General features: G+C 39.8%; 1 protein-coding gene and 1 long non-coding RNA gene across 2 annotated transcripts in view; one reads left to right on the top strand and one right to left on the bottom strand.

Moving 5' to 3' along the window:
• Window positions 1-1,321: 1,321 nt before the first annotated feature.
• TRMT11 (tRNA methyltransferase 11 homolog) overlaps window positions 1,322-21,122 on the bottom strand; it is a 114,708-nt gene continuing 94,907 nt past the window's right edge. The window contains exons 13-15 of the mRNA XM_017828614.1: window positions 15,904-15,937; window positions 13,816-13,905; window positions 1,322-2,786 (exon numbers count right to left, since the gene is read on the bottom strand). Of these exons, the coding sequence (XP_017684103.1) occupies window positions 13,859-13,905; window positions 15,904-15,937 (81 nt within the window). The 3' untranslated portion in view covers window positions 1,322-2,786; window positions 13,816-13,858. The remainder of the gene's footprint in view (window positions 2,787-13,815; window positions 13,906-15,903; window positions 15,938-21,122) is intronic.
• On the top strand, window positions 11,894-19,120 carry LOC108504080. The gene is made up of 3 exons (XR_001876990.1): window positions 11,894-12,394; window positions 16,905-16,984; window positions 18,735-19,120. It is a non-coding gene; the product is annotated as an uncharacterized LOC108504080 (long non-coding RNA).

Raw genomic sequence — 21,122 nt, 5'->3', positions numbered from 1 at the left:
ACCAGGATACCATGGGCTCTGCTGAACCCTAAGAGATGGCTGCCTTGTGCCTGCCCCATGCAGTGCTCGTGTCCTTGCGGGACTCATTTGTGAGGCTGCTGAAACATTAACTCATGTGTAGTGAGTCATTTGCTGCATTCACTGCGTTGAGATTTGGGGATTAGAGGAGGGTAGTGGGAAGAGGGCGATACCGATTTACTGTGAGACTATAACATTTCCTGACAGAATACATACGGAAGAAGAAAACTCTTTCCTCTATCCCCTTTTGCAGAAAGCCTGTACCGTTACATTAGCATACAAAACCTCCATCAGTCACCCTGGCATTCCTCCTTCCCCATGAAACATGTCACAGGACATGTTCTCATTTCTAAGGGGACTTTTCAGAGCCTGATTCTATTCCGAGGAAGGCATCATGAAAAAAGAGCATCCATCTTGGCCTGTGAAAGTTGCAACATGGAAAGATCTTTATTAAGCTCAGGGGTGAAGAAAAGAGAATTAGCTACAGCAAGTAATTTTCCTGAAGCTACAAATAATGCAATTCCCATGCAGAACTTGGTTGCTATGGGATTATTTTAAAGTTCAAACTTCTCTTCCTGGTTAGTGAGTGTTTCACAAATAAGCATGGAATTAATTTAAATTCAAGACTACAGACAAAACAAATGGGCCACAAATGGTTTATAAATGTTTTCTTGCTTAAGAATAGCTCTGTGATCCATCACTGAGTTCACTGCTGAAGTGTCTGGCCACAGCAAGAGACCTGTTCCTTCTGCCACACTGGTGTAAACCAGAATTGATTCATTTGAAACAAATGGGTGAAGGTGATGGTTAAAGTCAGACTAAAGCAAATCAAACTAGGAGGAGTCTGACTTGTGTTTTATCTAAACCCACGGTAATATTACCATCTGACCCACTGCACTCAATTAAGCCGCTTTTGTATGTATGTCATATATTCTGCAAAGCAGTTCTTTCCCCGTTTATATTCATATAATTACACCAACTCTGCTTGGTGAAGATCTAACTCAGTATTTGCAAATTTTAATTCCTCTGTCATTCAGTGTCAAAACTAGTTGAGAACTTCACTTAAAGAATGTTGGAGCCTCTCATGACTGGGTAAATAATTTCTGTATAGGTTATTTCTTTCTCTGACTAGCACAACATTTCTTCTGGTAATAAATAAGAAAGACAAGTAAACCACTGATCTTAATATTGGATTAATAAATAATGGATATTTTAAAACACAACATTCAGGCAGAAGATGATCTATATACTCACAGTGCACATGCATACACGCACAGATACATCATTTCCTCAGTTTTATTTTAGGACCTAGCATGATTGGGATACTTCTTCAGATGCTGAATATCTGCCACAGAGAATGTCCTGTTATAACCATAACAATGTGGTACTATACTAGGAAAATAACTCAATTTGCAGGACATTTGGAATCTTTGTTAGTTACGATTTTGGCCTGAGGTGAAGAAACCAAAACAGCCAGCTTAAGTAGGAGATGTTGCTAACAGGTAGTAGGACTGCTTTGGTCAAATTGACTGTTTACTAACTTGCTGCTAGATTTCTAACAAAATAAAATTCCTGAACATCATAGGCAAAGATACAGCTGTACATGGGCCCCTCAGTGGCTAATACAGCACTTTTTAATCAACTTCTAAAACCTCTGTCCTTAAGTGACAAATGTGAAGAACACATACAAAATGAAGGTATGTGTGATGCCAGTTGGTTTATGGCAGACAAGGGAAATGCTGAAGCTATGTAGAACGAATAAGACTTTCCTGAGCTCACCTTGGTTTTTCTTCCCATGATTCTCACATCTAATATTCCATGTTTGTCTTGATATGAAGACTCTACTCCCCTGCCTGGCCCAGGGAAGCTGCATCCCCAGAAGCTGGAGAGAACAGATGGACCCACCTGTATGACAGTTACACTTTCATGACAGGCAAGAGAGGAAGAATTGAGGAAAGGGAGAATGACTTCTTTTCCACAATGGCTTTTCAGCTTTGCCGTTGTTATCAGTGTTATACTAGTCCTGTCTTAATGCAACTAGTTTTATAATACACTTGCACACTACTCGAGGAATTTCTTTCCTTTTGAGGACCACTGTTCAGATGCCTATGCCTGATTCTCAAGGTCAGAAATCTCTATCTGGTGAAAAAGCTTCTGTGGCAGGCAGTCCAACAAAAAAAGCAGTGACTGCCTCTCGTGGATCCTAATGAGGGCATATGCAATAGGATCTGGGGGGAAAAAAAGACTCAACAAAACCCTTTTCTTACAGGACTAAAATTTTGCTCAAATGGGCTGAGAGAATTTACAAGATTATGTGCAACAGTGCCATCTGATGGGCTTACTCAAAAGGGTAAACAAGATGATGAAGTAATCCTCAGGCCTGGCAAACTACCCTCAGTCCTAAGCAAAATGAAGTAACCAGCACTGGATTTGATAAGAAGGTACTCTCCAGGGAACTCGTATTTGCATAGCCTTTTCCCATGAACCTATCTCAAACTACTTTTTAAAATAACGTTATGAGGCTTTGGGGCTTTTTGATAACAGCAATAGGGTTAAAATAATTTCCATGATGGGATATTTGATTCAGTACTGTGGAACATTTTGATTGAGGCACTACAGCTATGAAACATACAGGTCTAATTCAATACACTAATTACTGGGTAATAGACTTCAAGTGAAATTTCAGAGCTGTAAGCAATGCTGGGGAGATGAAGGTTTAGATGTCTCAGAAAAAGATGATGTTTCACAGGGACAGACTGCACAGCTGCCTAGAATAACAGAAAAGAAAAGGAAATATTATATAATTATATAATTCATCAGCATTTATATGTTCATATCTCTTTGACAATATAAACAGCTGTGGGCTTCATCTTTGCAGAGTATATTGCCCTGAAATAGTTCCTAGAAATTTTAGGACAAAGTTAACATAGGGTTGCTTTTTTTTTAATCAAATTCATTCTTCTCCAAGACCCCAGTCAAGTGGCTTTGTTTTGGAGAATAAGGCACGTTTATTACCCATTAAAATAAATGCAGAAATGAGGCTTCTGAGTTTCAGACATGAGTTCTAAGTGCTTGGTGTGACTACTAGACCACCTTCCCTCAAGAATCTTCTTCCTAGAATTCATGAAGTTGTTATTATGTTATTAATTTTGAAAAGATTGCTCTTCTTAGATCAATTTAAATGTAAAAGCGAGTTTTTTAATTGAGTTGCATCTTCATTACTCTATTACGGTATAGGTAAAACAAACTAATTTCCCCAGATCTGAATTTCTATGAACATGCAGAAGTGCACAGCAAAATTTATTTCATTTGCATCAGTGAAATAGCAAGAGCCGTCCTTGGCCACTGAAATCAGTTTGTGGCTCTGTAATATAAACAGTTTTTATCAATGAGCCCAGAGCAAACCTTAAATCATTATTTATACAATCTCTAAATAATACAAATAGTGGTAATATACATAAGTACTGAATATATATATATATATAAAAATATTGGAAAGAAAGAAAGAAAGGACTTTTGAAACAGACCTGGACCATTTTGGTAAGTAGGGTTCGAATTGGCATTGTATTGTTCAGCACGGGTAAATGAAAAACTTGGGGAAAACATACTACATCTTTTTAGAACTCACTTTACCTTCAACGAGAACACTACTAAGAATGTTTGGAGATTATGATAGAAAGCTGGTTAGCTGGCTTCTTTTGTGTTTGTTTTCAACTTCCTTCCTAACACTTGCACTTCTACAGACAGAAATGATGATCTTTTAACTCCACAAATTGATTAGTCTCGAAAAGCAAAAGCAATGCTGGACTATTGTCAAGCAAAAATAATTTTTTTTCAGAAATGAAATATAAAAAATTTTGCTTTAGCTCTTGATTTTCTTTGCAGTTCTAACTCCTGTCTAGGGAATGCTCATGGAGGAAAGCCCTGTTTCAACATCTGTCTCAGAGAGGGATTAGATGGATAAGATATGAAAGGCCAGGGTAGAAAAAAGGTCTGTGTTGAACCAGGAAGAGATTTTTTCACTTACGGCCATTTGAAGTGAGAGGAGGAAATGGAGAATGATGGCAGGGGCAGGGGGAGTGGGATTGGTGAGATGTAGGCATCTCACACGTATCATTGCTGCTTTTGGAAAGCTGAAATTAAATATGCTAACACTACGGCTGAGACATCTTTGTGGATCTACCCATATCAGTCCTTGATATTATCAGAAGAACAGTTAGTTCTATGCCAAAAGCTGTTAATAACCTATATCATAGGAAAGCTCACTTCATACTGGTACCTGGAGTTAGTACTGATAGAATATTTAGATTCTGTAATTTACACATTGGCCCTTACTAAATCCAGGAGCTATTTTTCAGTAAAGGCATAATTGAAAACCTCAGGTAACCAGGGGGGGGGTTTGTATGCTGTATTATATGTGCAATGTAGTTGTGCAACTGAGAAGGACCAAATCCAAATATCCTGAGCTGACATAGAGACCGTGTTTAAGAAACATCAAGACTTGCTGTGAGCAGAACCACATTGCTGTAGCAGGACACAGAGGTATAACACATGGTGCTATGCTTTTAGCTTCACGATCTGAGGAAAGGTAGGAAGCATATATGCAGCCTCATATCTGTGCTTTTATCTGCTTTTGTTATTGATCCCTAGGTCCTATGGGAGCCACTTATTCTACAATGAGTGATTGATATTTAAATTTATGTTTACCATTTAATCTTCTGGCTGCTATCTCCTTTGTCAGTAAGTCTAGACCTGTTTATAGGCTACAAGGCAAGATGGAAATGTGAACTCCAGCCAGTAACATTATCAGAGTTGCTCTAAACCTGCTAAATCAATAAAACCAGAGGCAAGGGTTCATAAATCTCTCTGTGTGTATATAGCTGCCACGAACCAGCTCCTTCTGTGAGCCTGCATGTGGGCTCCAAATAGAGTTCCTGGCAGTTCATCTTTCTGGTCTAGAGGTACATCCGTGATAAAGCAGATTTAATGGGGAAGACCTCGCAGTGGAATAACATAAGCTGCATGTTTTCTTTCTTCCCTCTCACCAAAAAGTTAATATTCAATTTCTCTCCTGTCCAAGTCAGATTAGCTTCCCATAACAGCACTCACCCATGACAGTCTCCAGTATTTTTGTTCATGACAAATTGAGCTCCATGAACTAGAACACTTAGTTTTGGAGCTGGCTGCAATGGATGCTGGAAGAGCCTTGAGCATTTCCATTTGGAAAGGGGCAAAGCTATGTATTTATATTCTAGCTTTCTGCCTGCGTGTCTGAGTGTATATGTAATTTAATGCCAAGCTAGAAAGTTCATATATGAATTGCAAAACTAGTGTAATCTGCAGTGCATGTAGAAAGGAATAGTTTCATTTATGGAGCACAACACACAGTGATATCTGTAATCCTTTGGTTTTGTTAGCCAAAAGAAAGTCTTGTTATTTTTTATTTGTGAAGAATCAATATTTTAGCAGTTTCTCAGTATAAATATTATATTGTGTACTTTATTAATACTGGAGTGGATTGAATCTGTTGAGTTAGATTTAAAGAGAAGGCATTAGCTTATTCCTTTTTTTATGTTTTGTCCTTTATTTTTTAGCTGTTCCAGTCATAAATGCAATGTTTCACTCCCTACGTAGCATAAATTCTAAAGTTTCATGGGAGTTTTCAAAACTTATGAAATAGAGGAAGAAGTGAAATAAAAAACTTAACAAGGTTTCAAGTGCATCAGAAGCAAGAAGCGTAACAAAGAGTCTGCAGAGTCAACAGATTTAGCTGTAAAAGAAGCTTTCCGGAAAGATAAGGTCATTAAAGAAAAACTAAATGAAATCTTTACTTAGTAAGGGAGGTTTCCACCACAGCTTTTCTTTATAGAGATCTGAGTCTGATGGGCTGTTTCAAATTGCAGTGTCAGAAGAGATTTTTGAATAAAATTTATCAAATGAGAAGTAGGAAATCAGAAGGACCAGATGGTGTTCACACAGGTTTTCTGAAGTATCACACGTGCCAATGTGAAAATGTTATGTGTAATCTGTCACTTAAAATCAGTCTCATTCCTAGAGAAACAGAAAACAACAAATGTGATACCATCTTTAAGCCATCCGGAAAGATTTGCAGAAGTATAGATCAGTAAGTCTCACTTCCACAGAGGAAACTATAGAAACTATAATAAAATTTATACTTAGTAGCCTCAAGGAAAGACTTGATCTAGTAAGGAAGACTCAAAACTGCTTTTCTTGGTGAAAGTCAAGTTCAAATATTAAATGTTTCTTTAAAATAGTGAGCACGCAAAGAGCTTTCCAGCAGGCACAGAGGATAGAGGGGAAAATGAAAACTTCATTAAGCCACTGTATGAATCCATGCTGAGTGCTGCATGCAGGTCTAACTCTTGAATATCAAAGTGTATAATAGTCTTAAAAAACATACAGAGAGAGAAACCATGTTAGCACAGGAAAGCTATGAAGAAAGGACAGCTATCTTCTGAGACTGCAGCATCACTGAGAGTCAAGCAAATTCATTTTATTGGAAAAAGCAATTTCAGATTACTGATGACAGGAAAGGAGAAATCTTTAAAGTCTTATAAAAATGTCATGGAACACACATGCAAAGTTTAGAGACAAATAAATTGCCATCTGTTTCAGTCTTTTGTTGTGTTTGCACTTAGAGTCATCAGAATAAAAAGATGTCTCCTGGTTCTCTTGAGCTGTGAACAGGGGATGATTTTCCCTAGTGTAGCAAAAGGGCTACTGTTAAGTGGAGCTTAAAGGTAGTTACTGAATACCTTTTGTGGAAAGAAAGGGTGACAATACTTCTCCAAATGGAGAGGAAACAAAAGTCTGAAATTTGGAAGAGTTAAAACTCCAGTGAGAATGGCTGGTTTAACCAGGACTTTATTTCCGCACCACTTTTAGTGCTTGTTTCTCATATTTCCCTTGCCATCCTTCAGGATTATCTTCTGCAAAATCTGGTTCTTGCAGGCACAAGGAACCGCATGTGAGGGTTCAGCACATTTGAGGTAGATATTAAGTCAGGGAACAAGGAATGGGAGTGGGTGGATCCTTGTTAGCACAAAGGAATTGATCCCATGTGTGAAAGAAAAATACTCATCTGCACTGTAGGCAATATCTGGGCAAGCCCAAAATTCCTAGGCCTGTTTCCCCAGTATTGAAAGATCATGACACTCACAGACATTTTCTAAAATGCTAAAATCCTGTGATCAATTTTCGTGGAGTTTAAAAGCATCCATAGCTGGCAGGGGAATGGAATAATAGCACTCACATTACTAAAAGGAATTAGATTTGCAGCAATACCAGGTATAATTGCTCTTTCTTCTCTTTTATCTTTATTTAGATTTATGTACATGGGTAAGGATCTCTCTGTCTTGCCTAGGGGATTTGGGTTTTTTAATGGTATTATAACAAATAATTACAAGTAATATTGCAATGAGCAATTTTAGAACCGTAGCCTGTCCTCCTCTTCCAGTGTTTTATGTGACTTCTTTTGGAAATGGATCTTTTAATCTATCACAAGGGTTGTGACCATAACGTCTGTGTCTAAGAAGAACATCATACATGTGTAAGCACACAAGCACTCATAATACTACAGGCCACATTACAACAAGAAATTATTTCTCCTTTCACCATTCTTATGCACAGAAAACACCTCTTTTTATATGCCTGATATTCCCCCTGACATCTACAGCAATTATGTGCACAATAAGGGGGTGTCCCAGTAATATTTCTAAACCTTTCACTTCACAGAAGGAGTCATTGCTGAGTGTTTTCTTAGCAAAAGGCAAAGCAAGTAGACTCTCATCTTGATTAAAACCCTCTGACTCTCGGAATCTTCTGCTAAATTATATTTGTCATACAGGAAGGGTGTAGGAGGGAGGAAAAGAATTGAAAAACTCCATTCTTGTGTCAATTATCAAGTGTTTTAAATTTAGAGATTTTCCCATCAACTAGAAACTAAATCCATTTGTTTTTTGCCAGATAAAATGGGTGAAGATGCCATTTCTAAAGTGTGTAAAGACTTTGTGGTTCATTTCACAATAATATTTGTTGAACTTTTGTGGCACGCTTTCAGAGGAAGCAAGACGGGGCTGTGTTAGTCATGATTCGCTAAATAGTACGTACTAATCCTTCCTAGTTTTTGTTTATTCATGCCTTGCTGTGGGATTTACAGCCTTAGCTCATGGAAAGAAAAAGAAAATCCCAGCAGATAGTGGAATGCAGCCTTCCAGTCTGCTGCTTGGAGGCAGGTTTGGATATTTCTGTCAGGAGGACTTGCTTCGATTCTGACAGAAACCCAGATGCACAGGGAATGAGGAAAAGGAGCAGAAAGAGTTGATCTGCTTCTCTGGTGACAGCATGTGAGACTGGGAAGACCAAGTTCCACATGCAAGATGACCTGGAAATCAGAAGTACAGCAGGCCAAGCTGCACCTTTCTCCTTAGAGGCGTTCAGATCCCTGCCATGGCTGCTTACAAATAAAACTGCCATCAGTTACTGATCATCTTGCTTTGGGTGCCTCAGGACATCTCCAAGCAATGTCACAGTAAGGAGGGGAGTGCAAGCTGTGCTAGAAGTGTCCCCATGAGCTTTACCTCCAGCCTCATGAGGTTGTTTCAAAGGTTGCTTTCATTCTCATCTCTCCAGGCTGAGCTGACTGATAAGGGATCTCCTCTTATTTTTTTCTCACCTGCTCTGAAAGAGAATCTGTTCGTTGTGAGAAGCCCTTTTGTCAGAGGAGGGTGTCTCCTCTTTGTTCTGTCTTCTCTTGACTCTCACTGGCCATAACCTTGGTGGAGCTGGAGGAAGGAGTGAGTCACTGCCATGGGTGGTGAAGCCCTGTCCCACTGGTGGAGAGCAGGTGTGGAGGGGTGGCGAACAAGGGAGCAAGTGTGTTGAAATCCTGCATGTGCTTTTCCGGTTCAGGTGATCCTGCCAGTGACAGATCTAGTCTGAACTTCAGCTACCACTGAGGAGGGCTCAGGCAATGGGAGTGGAAAACCAAAGCCTGTGGTACATAATGAAGTCCTTATGTGCTGAAAACTCATATTTGATATGCCATAGATGGAGATGTTGACAGCCGCAATCTGTGCTTTGCAGGAAAAGGTTTCGAAGAGAAAATACGCTGCCTTTGCAAATGCTGGCATAGAGCCAGCATGGGCCTGCAGAGCATTAGGTCTGTTCAGTGATGGCTCCCATCAGAGAATGACAGAAGAAATAATTTCTTTTTTCTTTTTTTTTTTTTTTACTTTGGTGCTCAGTTTCTGAGTACGTGGAACAAGAATCACAGCATCCAAGAGGGTTATATTTCTGTTCCTCACCTGTCATGGACTTGGTGTGTGAAGTTATGCAAGTCTGCTCTGTTCTGGGCACCTTGATTTCTTCATCTCAAGTCTTTGCAATTTTGGGAAACCAAATATCAAATATTAACTAAAGTCACTTGATGCCATTGGTCAGTTAATCCTCAAAAAAGTCACATGTTTAGCAAATCTCTCCTTTCCAGTGAAAATGCTTTTTCCTACACAAAGTACTGTGAAAATTATGTGGTAAGACTCCATAAACAGGATGAATGTATATTCTGTGGCTGATACATGAGAGAGAAAAGACCCCAGCTGCTTCTTCCTGAGCTACTTGGAAATGACTGGGATGACAGGACTCAAAAGCGTGTATACTTCATTAGTTTAGAGCTGACCGTACCTTGTTTTTCTGATCCACCAATTTGGAAGCAAGTATTCTTAATCGTAACACAGCATTTTAACATCCCTTTTGAACTGTAGTAAGAACTTCTGGCTTGACTGCTCTAGCACATTATCTATCCAGTTCACACATCTTTTATCAGTAGTCAGTGCTAAGGTTATCTCTCTTCGTTATTTCTCTTCACTTATTCTTGTAATATTGGACTCAGATTTGCAAGACCCAACTTGTGATCACAGGTTAGACAATCTCACTCTAGTTGGCATGATGTTAAGTAGCTATTCTGCCATCCCAAACTGTAATACAAGAATTTTTACCCAGAATTAGACTGAGACCCCAAACCCAAATCCCTCAGACCCCAAAACCACGTTGAGCATTCATACTGTATACAGTGGTCCATCATATCCATATGATTTTATCCCTCTTGTTCACCATATTACCAGAGGTTGACAATCACCCACACTTGCCACACTGTGCTTAGTGGTAGAGGAGATGCTTGCATCAAGCTACTGTAGATTTTACTGATACAGGAATTCTCCTCAGTATTTCTATGGTAGGGTGGCCATGACCCACACGTCCAGCTAACACATCCACAGGTAGCTTGGCTGTATCAGCATGGAGATATATTTATAGCTACTGCTGTGTCTCTTGGGAGAGCAGCTGTACCAGTTTGCACCTGCAGGGCTGCACCCCTGGCTATAGTTAGGTATATATACCAAATGTAGTTCTTTTCTTTTGCCTTTTCAAATTTCTCAAAATGAGGTACTTAAATAATATTTAAAAATGAAGACTTCCCATCTGTGGTGGCACTTTCATTGTGCATGCTCTGTCAGTGATTCCTCAGATCTCCCCCTTTTGTCTAGCCAATAAGTCACAAGCTGTTTTCAAATTAAATGAGATCCAGTGTGAAACACCTAATTTCATACATAGGAATGAGGGCAGGATAGAATGGTACATTTACTAGATCTCATTTTAGGTTTTTTGAACAACTGTGATAGTTTTTGCAATAAATTGAAATTTGTATTTGACACTACTTTGATTTAATGTAGTTTTTTTTATTCTATATAGTAATCAGAGCACCAGTTTTAATTCAGGAGATCAGGAAAAACAATGGAAAACATTTATTTTCAGCTCATTTTTCAGTGCTGTTGCAAGATAAATGCCTGTCCCAAGAACAGATTTTTCTGTTACTCATATTATATTCTCAGAATATAAGGGATTAAAGGCAGAGTAAGAACTAGGTACAGAAGTCTCTAAATTATATAATAAAGTGTATGTAATAAAAAACACCCTCTCCTCTCAGCACTGCCACTTCATATTTTATTCTTCAAAACATTGTCTTCCAAAATTGTGATCCTGTCTATTAAGACCACGATGCTGAAGTCTGCTGTTATGTCTACTGTGAGGCTACTGATGGCCTGACAGGCAAAGCATACAACTCAGTTCTAGCTCAGTGCCATTTATTTCAACAGTTTTCCTCCCAGTTTTCTGCTGTGTACAAAGCAAATTATAGGCACTTATATAATAATATTGTATTTCAGGATGCAAGCAGCAGTTCTGGGGAATTCAGCATTAACATTGTCATGCTTCATTCAAGGTGGCAGAAAAATGGGCATTAAAACATTTGGGTAAGTGTTCCCCCTGTTTTGAGTAATTTCTTACAACAAAACAAAACCTGGAATGTTTTTGGGTAGCTGAAACTTACACAGACCCACATGCAGTTTTGGAAATGTCTGGTTCAGATGATAGCATGGCCTGCAGAGCCTATAAAACTGCATTCATTTCTACTCCTCTCTATTCAAAATTGAGTTGCTTTTAGCCATGTCTTTCCAAAATTATCTCACATTAATACCTTGCACTGTTGCTGCCAATTTATGTTCTTATGAGGAGTAAACAGTGGATTTAGTTATATAAGGACTATCTTATACTCCTGCAGATACCATGGAAATTTTCACAGAATTACAGAATGAGTCAGGTTGGGAGGGACCACAGTGGGTCATCTGGTCCAACCTCCCTGCTCAAGCAGCGTCATCCTAGAGCACATGGCATAGGATTGCATCCAGACAGTTCTTGAATATCTCCAGTGAGGGAGACACCACAGCCTCTCTGTTCCAGTGCTGTCACTGCACAGTAAAGAAGTTCTTCCTCATATTCGAGTGAAACTTTCTGTGCATCAGTTTCTGTCCATTGCTTCTTTATTGCTTGGCACCACCGAGAAGAGCCTGGCTCTATCCTCTTGACATGCTCTCTTCAGATACTTGTAGACATTGATGAGGTCCCCTGTCGGTCATCTCTTCTTGAGACTGAACAGGTCCAGATCCCTCAGCCTTTCTTCATGAGAGATGCTCCAGTCCCCTGATCAACTTTGTTGCCCTCTGCTGGACCCACTCCAAGAGTTCCATGTCTCTCTTGTACTGAGGAGCTCAGAACTGGACACAACGCTCCAGATGTGACCTCACAAGGGCTGAGTAGAGGAGCAGGATCACCTCCCTCAACCTGTTGGCCATGTTCTTCCTAATGCACCCCAGGACATCATTGGCTTTCTTGGCATGAGGACACACTGCTAGCTCATGGAAAGCTTGTCATCCACCAGGACCTTGAGATCCTTCTCTGCAGAGTTGCTTTTCAGCAGATCAGCCCGCAGCCTGTGCTGGTGCCCAAGGTTATTCCTCCCCAGGTGCAGGACTCTACATTTGCCTTTGTTGAATTTCAGGCAGTTCTTCTTTGCCCATCTCTCCAACATGTCGAGGTCCTTTAAATTTTTATTATAATCTATCTTCTCTGTAGTGCAAATGTGTCTCCAAAAAAGTTAGTAGCAAAGTGAAATAATTTCCACATTAAAACAGTATTCAAAATCATATCTCGCTTTTTGTGGGAATGTTATGGGGTAGCAATGCTACCTACCTTCAATTCAGCTGGTGAGGTTCCACCTACCTTCCTACCACCCTATATCCTGCTGGGAATGTATGTCCATAGGCATTTGCAAATTTAGACTTGAATTGAGAAGTATGAATACAAGGGGGAAAGTTATTATTTTTCTAATTAGATCAGATTATTAGATTCATGTTTACAATTGAGACAGTAAGTTGTTGCACAAAGTTTTCATTTTGGAAGACAGGCAGATATTTGCCAAGTTGGAAAGAGAGACAGAAAGTGGCAATGCAAATACAAAATACATCTTTATCATCTTTTCCTTGAATTGTTCCTACCATCCACGTTTCTGGTGACATCTGCCTTTGCTCAGCGAATGCATGTCATTGCAGTTCCGTCACCTTATGCTGAGTAATTGAAAAAAACCAACATATACCCGGCTCAGCAATACCCTGTTTACAGGAGAAAACCTTTAATTTCAGCACTTTCAACTTGGAGTACTATTTGGAAACATTTAGCTCATAAAAAGCCTTACAGTTCATGCTTTGACCTTATCATGACCTGAACATTTTGTTAGCAAAGTACCCTGTTAATGTTTTGACCAAAAGAACTAATGTACTTGGGTTTAGTTGTGTTGCCAAAGTGGTGCTTGCTCCTAAAAAGGGAAAGTTTTAATTCTATTTTCAAAAGCAATGCCTTACTCCTAACTATATATGGAAATGTCATCAATCAGTCCTGAAAACAGTGTGCACTGCAGTGCATTTTAATAGCTTGTGTTCCTGCATTCGGTGTAACAAATCTCACCATACTGGAGCTTGTAGCGGAAGTATTTTGCTATATCTGTTTTGCCTCTACTAGCTTGAGTAGATGTGAATATAACTTTTGTTTTAATCACCAACAATGAAGTATAAAGGAGCAAGCTAATCAAAAGAGCGGATAATAAAATGCATTGCCACTCCCAGACATATTTACAACAGAATTCCCTGACTAAGATGTTTTTGCTGGTGTTCTTTTTTTAATTAAGAAGTAAATCACCTAAAAGCCTTCACCCTCCACAGGTACAACCTTCTGTTGTTGGCCTTTTTTTAATGTAATAAACAATAATGTAGCTAAAAAATGGATTCTAAACATTTTGATCAGTGACCTATTAATACGTACCAAAGGGCTTCAGCAACCAAAAACCACCTTCTAACTTAAAGAGGTATGTTATTTAAGCATTAGACCTACCAGGAATGCCAAAGGGTAGTTGTTTCTTAAGTAGGCAGTGAGCTCAGACTCTTTGGTCTTCATCTTTATAAACCAAATCCCAAGAAATCCCTGAGAGATAAATTCAGCAGCAATGAAAGTAACAATCACCTGGAAATACTGCAACAGTAATGAAAGGCAATAATTAAGAAGGGTTGTACTAGACAAATCAGAACCAAACCCTAAAAAACACAGTTCACTGGGAAGTACTGCCTGTGCAGTTACCATTTATGAGCCACTTAACTGTATTTCATCTGCATCTTTTAAATTTTTGGTAAGTGTTCATCAAAACTGAAAAGCAATATATAGTGTACATATTTTAAAACAGTCATATTAACACCCATCTTTTTATTTTTATTTTTTTTTTGTATGAAGATCATCAAACATTTTGGTTTGATTTTGAAGTTTTTTTCATTGTCAGTTATCTAACTTACTACTCCTTCGTACAAAAATAACAAGCCTTTCTCAGTACTTTCAGAATTGCATTTTAGGAATTCAAAACAGTCATAGTTGATTGGATTAATATGGAAAAGGGGCTTCTGCAAGCCCCTGGTAGAAAAGTTTGCATGGAATAAAATATCAGTTGACAGGATCAGAAAAAAAAAGTGAAAGAGGATAATAAACAGGAGGTTTTGTGTCTTCTTAAAATATTTTCAGCTAAATGTGGAACAGCAGAGGCTTTGTCAAAATTAGCAGTCAACATGATGTAATTGTGTAGGATAAAATCTATTTTGTTGGTGAGGAAAAGAAGACTATTGTAACTTACTTAGCTGCAGGATATGGTTTCTGACACTTCATCAGCACGTTCTTATTAATATGGAGGGTGAACATTATTTGTGTCAAAATTGTCATTCGGAGCTCTCACTTCCCAGCAGACTTCAGGTTCTTAGTAATATGCAAACTCACACAGTTATGTATATTTTGGGGTTCGAACTCCATTTGAGGCCAGAGTAAAAGTGGTAGATAAACAGAAAGAGAAACCCTCCACAGAGCTCAAACTACTGAGCACAGATTTCCAAATTTAGAGTATTTTAGGTAGGAAGCCTGATTAGAAAACAGAATTCATAGTTAGAGGGACTTATTTGGTCTCTACCCACGTTTGCATCACCCTCTGCCTTGAAGAGATTATGCTATATATTTGAGAATGTTCAGCTAATTAAAATGTTTACATTAAATGCTGAAATCATGAATTACAGTAGGCAGATATAAACTTTATGAGAACAATTAGATACGTTTTAGATTTAAGCCAATAGCTCTGTTAACCAGGGTTTGGGGGAAATCTCCTTCAGCAAGTGTATTTTCATGAACAGTCTAGATGATGGAAAACAGAAAATCCTTATTAAATCTGCAGACAATAGGAAGGGTAGAGCTTCAGACATGTTGAAAAGCTCAGAATGATCCTGAAAACTAAAGTTGCATGAAAAAAACCAGGATGGTATTCAACAAGGAAAAACACGAAGTTCTACACTTAGCCAGAAGGAATCAGCTTCTTAGATGCACGATGGGGAAAACTGCTTGGGTGGACAAGGACAGAAAGATCTTGGGGTTATAAAGTATTGCTGGCTGAGTATAAATCAGCCACGTCATCCTACTCTGGACAGGCCAAACACTAAGCTAGGACTTATAAACACAAGAAAAGACATGCAGCAGCTTCTGTCCTACTCGGAAAATAACACCTGCTATTCTGTTTTAGCCAGTTTTGGTGTTTCTACTTCTCGATCCACTCCAGCTCTATTTTCTAGGATGATTGTTACTCTAGACTTTGGAATACCTTCTTCAGAGGACATGGAGCCAGCCACTGTTGGTGAGGACATGCAGAATGAGTGGGGCTTCTGCTGTTCCTCCATACTCCGCTGCTCTGCTGAACGCAGTGCCCCTCATAGGGGACTGGGCTGCTCGTTTTGCATAGTTTTGGGTTTTTTTTTTCATTTTCATTTAAGGAGTTAGGCCCAAACACCAGATCAGGCACTAGTTCTGAAATGTTTTTGTTCCTAATTTCTCCAAAACTCTAGGCTCACCTCCAAGTCCTTCAGATGGGAAAATGCCGTATCACATTTGTATTGTCTTTACCTTGGTAGTTCTGCTGCACCGCCAGGCCAAACATCTGTGGGATGGAAGGGAAGACAGGTCTCCAAGTATTGCACATAACTCACTGAGGGGAATGAAGAACTTTTATATTCATAATTTTACTTAAGTTCCGGCCAGTCAGTAAACATCCTTATTCTGAAAAATATGTTGAACAGCTATTGAAATCTCACATTTTCTTCTGCTGGCTTTTAGAAACCTTCCTTAGATTTTGCTTTTTCTAATTTGTTTCTGATTAGAACAAAGACATTTATTTGTTCCGACATTTTTTCTTTATTCCGTAAGCTGTATGCCCTTCAGAAAGCAGAAACTGTCTGGTCACAAATGAATTATCATAGATTGCATGGGGAATGGCCTTATGAGGAAAACCAGCCACTGCTGAAGTCCAGTATTCCCTTTTGCCTACAAAAGACTTAAACCTTTGACATTTCTATTGCAAGCTAGTAACTATACTGGTTTTAGTTCAACCCTCCAGACAACACACCACCTCCCTCAAGTGGTCAGCATAGTTAAGATTGTTTTTTCTGCTTCAAGGGCTGTTTTCTGGCAGTGCCCAAAGAATGTGTTGAAGAACACACTTTTTATAAACATTATTAATAGATCGAGTTTAAAAAATTCTGCCAAAAAAGAGTATTTTGGATGGTAGAAAGAGATAAGAATCCCACAGAAACAAATACTTAGCTGGCATCGCTTGGGCACTGTAGGCTTTTGATGAGAAGAAACCAAAATAGCTGCTTTTTTGTGGATGGGCTCTAATAGCTTTCTGCCTGCGGTTACAGGCATTCAGTTACGGTCACTGCCATGGCAGGGATTGTATAAGTGCATAAGCTAATCAAAACAGTGGCAAATTTGGAAAAGCAGCACCATTAATTCTGATGGCTTGCTCAAATCCTCGTTGGAATAATTATAGTTTTCTTCTTTTGTTCAAAATTCTCCCCATTTAGAAACAGTTCTTTTGTAATTTGCTGTCTAATATGTGCTTGCAGTACAAACTGGAACAATGGTGAGGAAGAGCTCACAGGAACTCAAACCAGAGTTGCATAAATTTAAAACAGCAATAATGATGGTAAGAATAAAAAAAGAGAGTAAATAGAAATCTTCATACTTCAAGAAGCAACCCAGTCATCACTGCCAGGGTTCAGAATAAAATTTGCTCATAGAACAGTGTACTATAGAGTTACCTTACAGAGAGACATACACTCTACACATGAAGCAATGCCTTTGTATGTACACTGACAATATCCAGCATGACAATAGGTATAGAAATTCCTGGTAATGCAGCCAAATCATGCTCATCTACACATCAGTGGACACCTGTGAAATTCTGCAGGTATTATCTGGGATGAAACCAAACATTCACACAGACTACTACTGCCCTGTCAGTGCCCAAACACCATGATAACCTCATATGAACAAAGACTGATAGAAAACAAAAAGGAAAGCAGTTCAGGTAGAACTGGGTAAACAATGAAAAATCAAGAACAGCATAAAAAATATTCTAATTTATAGTCTCACAAAAAAATCTAAATAAATCTATCTATCTTACAAAAAGCTATGCAACACAAAGGCTTAGAGAGAAAGAAAAAAACCTCAATGACCAACTGACCAACAAGTTAAATTAGTATAGGAAACACAATTCTCATTTCAAGGCCCAAGTCAGTCCCCAGCAGGAGTCAAGAATAAAATTGTGAAGTATGACACATATAGACAAATATATTATAAGCGTTGCTCTTGGTAGAGGCAATGTTCTGTTCTAGGAAGTAATTTCTGTCTTTCTTTTGCTGGGTAAAACTGCAATCAGGTAGCTCCAACCACTTCTTTTAACAAAAGCCTGCTAATTAAAGCAACACTATCCAGCCTCCTTCTTGGCATTAATGAAGTGACAGAGGAAGGAAGCCTTAAGCATTCATTTTCCTCTCAGAGCATCTAATATCCCACACTACAGCCAGTAGAAAAATGTTAACACATTTCCTGACTAAGGAAAGAAAAAAAAGAGGGAGAGAACATATTTAGCACAAAATCTTGAAGTACAAAGTTGCTTTTAGCAGTCTGTCTGAAAGCTGTTGAAAGGATAATGTCCTCCACATATTTGAAAGAAACATAAGTGGTGTGAAAAAAGGTCCTTCTTGCCTTACTACAGCACCAGGGTGGTTTAGGTTGACTGTTGCAGATCTCTGAAAAATATGGCCAAATCAGACTGTACACACCTTGCAGATGTTGTGACAGAAGCACAGCTAAAGACAACAGCCCTTAGCTTGTAGTACAGATGTGAAGAGGTACAGAGGAAGGAGATGAGTTCAGATAACTTGGAAGATCATTGCTAACTTTATGTGATTAACCTACAGCTACAATCCCCATCTAGTTGTCTGCTATTTTCCCTTATTCTGTGGCTCCACCTTGAGCTGCCTTTCATTTACTCTGGTGTCTGAGAAGCCTTTAGAAAGAAAAGAGATTCTTTGGTACTAGATGCGAGCCAAACCAAACTCCTGCCTCTAAATATCCCTGAAGCTTAGAATTGCTTGAAATTTAAACTTATATCTAGATCCACATTTGGCTCCTTGTAGTCATCTTTACACCTTTTTGTTTAAAAAAATAGCATTGTCTGATTCCCCCAACTTTTTTCACTTCAGCCTTTTGAGTCATGGTCAGATTGGCTTACCAGAGGCCCTGGTAATCTAACATACACATCCCATTCCCCCGCCTTTTCACTTCATAATCTTCCAGAGATGAAATTCAAGATTGCCCACTAATTATAACAGGACAGCTTCTCAGACAGATGACTTTCCAAGTAACCTTCTCATTCCACTCATTTTCAGGGAATGACAAAGTATGCCAGAGCGTTATGTGATGACGGACGAGGGCCAACACTACAATTTATGTTTGTGACCTGGCACATGGATGGAAACAGAGAGTATGATTCAGTGGTTTTTGCAGGCTTAATCCCTACTAAAGAGTGGCTCTGCCAAGGTAAACGTGGCATTTTAAATGAAACTGCTTTGCATACACTGCATGGAACCTGAGATCCCACTTTTGTACTGCGGTTTCCTTCCAAAATGTAGCTACTGCCTGACAGGGCAGAGTAAGTGTGCAGTCTGGGCTCCCCTGTGTTAAGAGTGTTTGGTCTGCTTCAGCAAATGGCAGTGATGAGCAGACTGTGCAAAAGGAGTGAGACGTTATTTGAACATGTATATTCCCAAGGCTAAGAAGAGGAGCAAAAATAAAGGCTGGATCCCACTTTCCTTCCCCACCCAGGCAACTCCCAAGCAACAAAATCCAAATTAGGCTCCACATTTGTAATAACATCACATTTCCTGGTAAATCAGTTATTATTCTACAGACCTAGGAAAGGCCATATATCTCATCATTATGTCCACAACTAAACCAAGATTTTAGCACTGGGAGCAGTTTCCTTTCTTCCCTCTCCATTACTTCCTTCGTGCTCTTTCTGAAAATAAAATATTGATCACTTTGAAAAAGGAGGAAGAAAAGGAATACAAAAGGAATACAATAGGAAGAACTATCTGGGTGCTTAGGTAATGAATGCATTCCAGAGATGGGGGAGCTGTGAAGTTTGTGATTGGCTTTGGTGCACATTGGCTTGCAAAAGAGTATAAAATGCTGCTGGAGATTGGGCAAACTGGGCAAACTGGTCTCCCAAGATTTCCCAAGATTGCAGGCAGCTTCCTGATGGGTTCACACATACATACACACCAGTTCCCAGCCAGAGACACCTGCAGGGTACGTCCAGCCCAAAGACTGAGAACATTCACTTTTGGATGGGTGAGTAAAAGTGCAAAGGTTCCATTCACTCTTTTAAAAAATATTTTCAAGGACAGAAAAGGGAATAATCCCATGGATTTTTCTAGTCAAACAGGTTTGAAATGGACTCTTCTTTATATCAACAGAGGTGCCAAGAAGGTTTACTATCTGCCTTCACCATCCTAAATATTTTAGCTTAGCCACTGTTACTCCACCACTTCTGTCCTCCTCTAGCTTCCCCAGTAAATATGTCCCTGACCAACTGGATGCAAATATCACTGTCTTGGTTTCAACTGCCCACCCCCCCCAGGTTCATGGGGGCCCTGAGTTAGAGTTAGAGCTGACTGGTCCCAGGACAGTCTTCCCTCAGGAACAAATCAGAGCTGGTCTTATTTCACTCCTGTGAAAATTAGATATCAACAGCTAGCCAGAAGTGAGTTGGCAGAGTTGTGTGTGAGAGTGTGCGAGAGAGTAGCCAAGGGATGGACAGGGCCCCCACTCGGGGCCCTGTGCCCCCATGGCCCTGGCCAAGCCAGAGCTGAAGGTAGCGTGTAGGAGTGTGTATGTGCTCTGAGAGAGAGACTCACAACTGCTGAGGTAAGAGGAAGGGAGGCAGGCCTTTGGCCAAGCTCTCTTCCCCCCCCAGGACAGACTGCAGAGCTCGGGACAGCTCATAACTGGACCAAATGCCTTTAGCTAGTTAGGGGGCTTTCTTTCCCCCCACTGTATGGGGCAGATCTTAAGGTTCAGTATTTTAAGCTGAGCCAAGGAGATGGGCTGAAAGGAGCTCGGTGCCAGAAGAAGGAGAACTCCAAGCAAAATTGGAGACGGGCCAAGCAGGCTTGGAGGTGCCTATGTTGGGTTTGGACATGGCTACCGATATTGAAGCTGTAGCAGCTGGAGAAGAGTGAGAGAGCCAACTAGCAACGAGTGAGCTCCGGGTAAAGACTCAGAACAGCATCTTACCACTGGGAGGAAACCTCCACGAACCAAGGAGGACGGACTCAGAGCTATCTTCTTGGACCTCGTGATGGAGACCTCAGCAAGTAGCTGAGACAGGTGGGGGGGGTGGTTCAGAGGAACCCTTTTCCTGACACCCCAATGAGAGAGAGATTGTTTAACTATCAGCCTGAGGGCTTCTCCTGGACTGATTGTGGGAGGGGCTCGAGGGATGATAGAAGTGTGTTAATATTGTATATATAGAATTGCTTTTAGATGCTGCTGAGCTCTTTGGGCTGGAAGTCAGCTTAAAGAAGACAGAGGTCCTCCATCAACCTGCACCTCAGGAAGTCCCCCATCATCCCCATATCACCATTGGCCAATCAGAGCTCAAATCAGTCCAGCAGTTTAATTACCGAGGTAGCCTAATCTCCTCAGACGGTAAGATCGACGGAGAGATAGACAACAGGTTAGCAAAGGCATACAGTGCTTTTGGAAAGCTCCAC

The sequence above is a fragment of the Lepidothrix coronata genome, unplaced genomic scaffold (genome assembly GCF_001604755.1).
Source record: "Lepidothrix coronata isolate B3197 unplaced genomic scaffold, Lepidothrix_coronata-1.0 Scaffold5, whole genome shotgun sequence".
NCBI lineage: Eukaryota > Metazoa > Chordata > Aves > Passeriformes > Pipridae > Lepidothrix > Lepidothrix coronata.
The sequence above is the reverse complement of the archived record's forward strand: the minus strand, read 5'-3'. Positions and strand labels throughout refer to the sequence as shown.